Source organism: Leptidea sinapis, chromosome 25, assembly GCF_905404315.1.
Source record: "Leptidea sinapis chromosome 25, ilLepSina1.1, whole genome shotgun sequence".
In the NCBI taxonomy this organism is placed as follows: Eukaryota; Metazoa; Arthropoda; class Insecta; order Lepidoptera; family Pieridae; genus Leptidea; species Leptidea sinapis.
Window position 1 is genome coordinate 288,858 of NC_066289.1, and position 2,927 is coordinate 291,784.

At 39.5% G+C, this 2,927-nt stretch overlaps 1 protein-coding gene across 1 annotated transcript; it reads left to right on the top strand.

Annotated features, from left to right (window-relative positions):
- Positions 1-1,771: 1,771 nt before the first annotated feature.
- LOC126972145 (uncharacterized) lies at positions 1,772-2,711 on the top strand. Its single transcript, XM_050818728.1, has 2 exons — positions 1,772-1,969; positions 2,479-2,711. Exons 1-2 carry the CDS (start codon positions 1,853-1,855, stop codon positions 2,554-2,556), a joined length of 195 nt encoding a protein of 64 aa, XP_050674685.1. The 5' UTR covers positions 1,772-1,852; the 3' UTR covers positions 2,557-2,711.
- Positions 2,712-2,927: the final 216 nt, after the last annotated feature.

Below are 2,927 nucleotides of genomic sequence, written 5' to 3' on the forward strand. Positions count from 1 at the left end.
AAAACACACACCCTCCAAGTAACGGTTCTGTACGATCAGCGGTTTAGGCTGTCCGTTGATCCGCCAGTCAATCATGGGGAGCATAATCAACCGCCAGCTCTTGGTATACCTAGAGGGTCATCAGTTGATCAACGACCGACAGTACGGCTTTCGCCATGGTCGGTCAGCAGGTGATCTTCTGGTATACCTAACACATAGATGGGCGGCGGCTATTGAAAGCAAGGGAGAAGGCCTGGCAGTTAGCCTGGATATAGCGAAGGCCTTTGATCGTGTATGGCACAAGGCACTCCTCTCAAAACTTCCATCATTTGGGCTAGAGCTCGTGCAAGTGGACTTCCAGCTTCCTCACTGGGCGCAACATACAGGTCGTTGTCGACGGATATTGCTCGAACCCGAAGCCCGTGAATGCTGGAGTGCCCCAAGGCTGTGTGCTATCTCCTACGCTGTTTCTTCTGCATATTATTGATATGTTGGACACCTCCAACATACATTGCTATTCAGACGACAGCAGTGGTGATGCCGTATACACGGGCCATGCAGGTCTCTCTCGGGAAATCGTCGACCAGTGCTGGGAGAAACTTGTGTTTTCTATCGAGTCCTCTCTCGAGAAGGTCGCGGAATGGGGTAAATTGAACCTTGTCCAATATAACCCCCAGAATACTCAAGTTTACGCGTTTACCATAAAAAAAAACGCTCTTCGACAACCCTCCCCTTAAAGCCTCGCCTAGTATTGGAATACTGGGTCTCGAAATCTCCAGCGATTGCCAATTTCGTGGCCGTCTGGAGGGCAAAGCCAAATTGGCTTAGAAGAAGCTGGGCGTCATCAATAGAGCACGGCAATATTTCAAGCCTGCCCACATTCTAGCGCTCTACAAAGTGCAGGTCCGGCCAGACATGGAGTATTGCTGTCATCTCTGGTCTGGCGCACCCCAGTATCAGCTCGATCCATTTGACCGCGTGCAACGCAGAGCAGCTCGAATTGTCGGGGACCCAGTGCACTGCGAACGGCTGGATCACTTGGCGTTGCGTAGAGACGTGGCTTCATTGTGTGTCTTCTACCGCATTTATCACGGGGATTGTTCCGAAGAGCTGTTTAACCTGATTCCTGCCGCCGAATTCACAAGCCACAAGTTAGGATATCATCCTCACCATCTGGATGTGTGGCGGTCCATCACAGTGCGGTTTTCAAGGAGCTTTCTTCCTCGTATTACAACGCTGTGGAATGAGCTCCCTTCTGCGGTGTTTCCGGGACGATACGACATGTGTACCTTCAAAAAAAACCGCGTACACCTTCCTTAAAGGCTGGCAACGCTCTTGTGATTCCTCTGGTGTTGCAAGAGAATGTGGGCGGCAGTGATCACTAAACACCAGGTGACCTGTACGCTCGTTTGTCCTCCTATTCCATAAAAAAAAAATTAAAGCATTTTATATATATATATATAGTCTCACCATGGAGCCCCAGGTTCGATCCCCGCTCCCCACGTGCACGTACCAATGTGTTTAATCTGTATAGATATGTTTGTTCTGATAGAATATAACATTATATTGTCATTGGTAAATAATACAATAATTTTGAAATATATATAATGATGTAATAATGTTACATTAATATGTAATTACAAAAGAAAACCCAAAATATTTCAATAAATCCATTCAAGTCAGCTATATGTAGGTACCTACATGCTCACAGACAATACCAGCACTTTGGTTTATCCAAGCGCTAATACTGGAGGAAAATATGTTAATTTACATACAATATAATCTGTGCGAAGTTTGGTAAAGCATTACTCGTTGGCCAGACGTTACAGCTTGAACAATACATCGACTATTATAACTCAACCTCACGTTCAATATGAAACTGTCAGGTTTGTTTGTATTGATAATGGCGGTGCTCTCAATATTTGTTGGATCCAACGAGGCAGCTCCCAAAATTAGTGGAAGTGCTATCAAGAAAGGTGGTAAAGTCATTGTAAGTAGTAATAATTATGTCATAATATATAAGTGTATAATATAGTATGTATTAATAGTAGATTCTGTTGTGTTGCAAAAAAATTTTGAGAATTATATTCCAGATGTTTTTTTTACAATTACCGTTAATTACAGTAAATTGCAATTTGAAATTTAAATATTATTTTGATATTTTATGATTTAAATTCTGAAGAACTTTCATTTCTACATATCTAATGATACTTGTTACATAATTAAGTGATCAAAAACATAACTTTAAAAAATACCAAGTCTCGCAACTCAGTTCATCTACCGTAAATAGTTGGGAGATTCATGTAATATTAAGTCGGTTAATTTATTCATTCCCTACTTAAGGTTCCTTCTGCCTTAAGTTATTACGTAATTAGCAAACTTAGCAACATCTTATACCAACCATATCAATATTAAAAATCTGATATAAAATATGACACTGAGTAAAATATGTTTTGTTTTAAATCACAAAATGTGGACCTTTTTATTCATATTTTTCAGAGAAAGGGATTTGGTATCGCCAGTGCGGCGGGAACAGCTCACGAAGTCTACGAACATATCAAAAATAGGAGACATTAAAGTTATAAGCCGTAATAAGTGAAACCGACAGACAGCTACCTGATATTATCTGATGAATTAACTACCTCTATTATTTACTTTTTTTTAAATAATTAACAAGCCAGAATGAATCTAAAAGCTTACAAAAGTAGGACTAATAAATTATTAATATAAAATTTGTTTGAATTCATATCATTCATTCCCTTTGAAATTAATTAATAATAATAATATTAATATAGCCTTTTATTCTGATCTCTTAGTACAATGAATTTTTAAACTTATGTAAAGGATAAAAATCTTAAACTAAATAGATATGAATAAATTTAAACTAGTATTTGTTACTTGGTTATCTTTCCTACATCTGTTTGCCATTCGGCAAAGGCCTCCTCCAA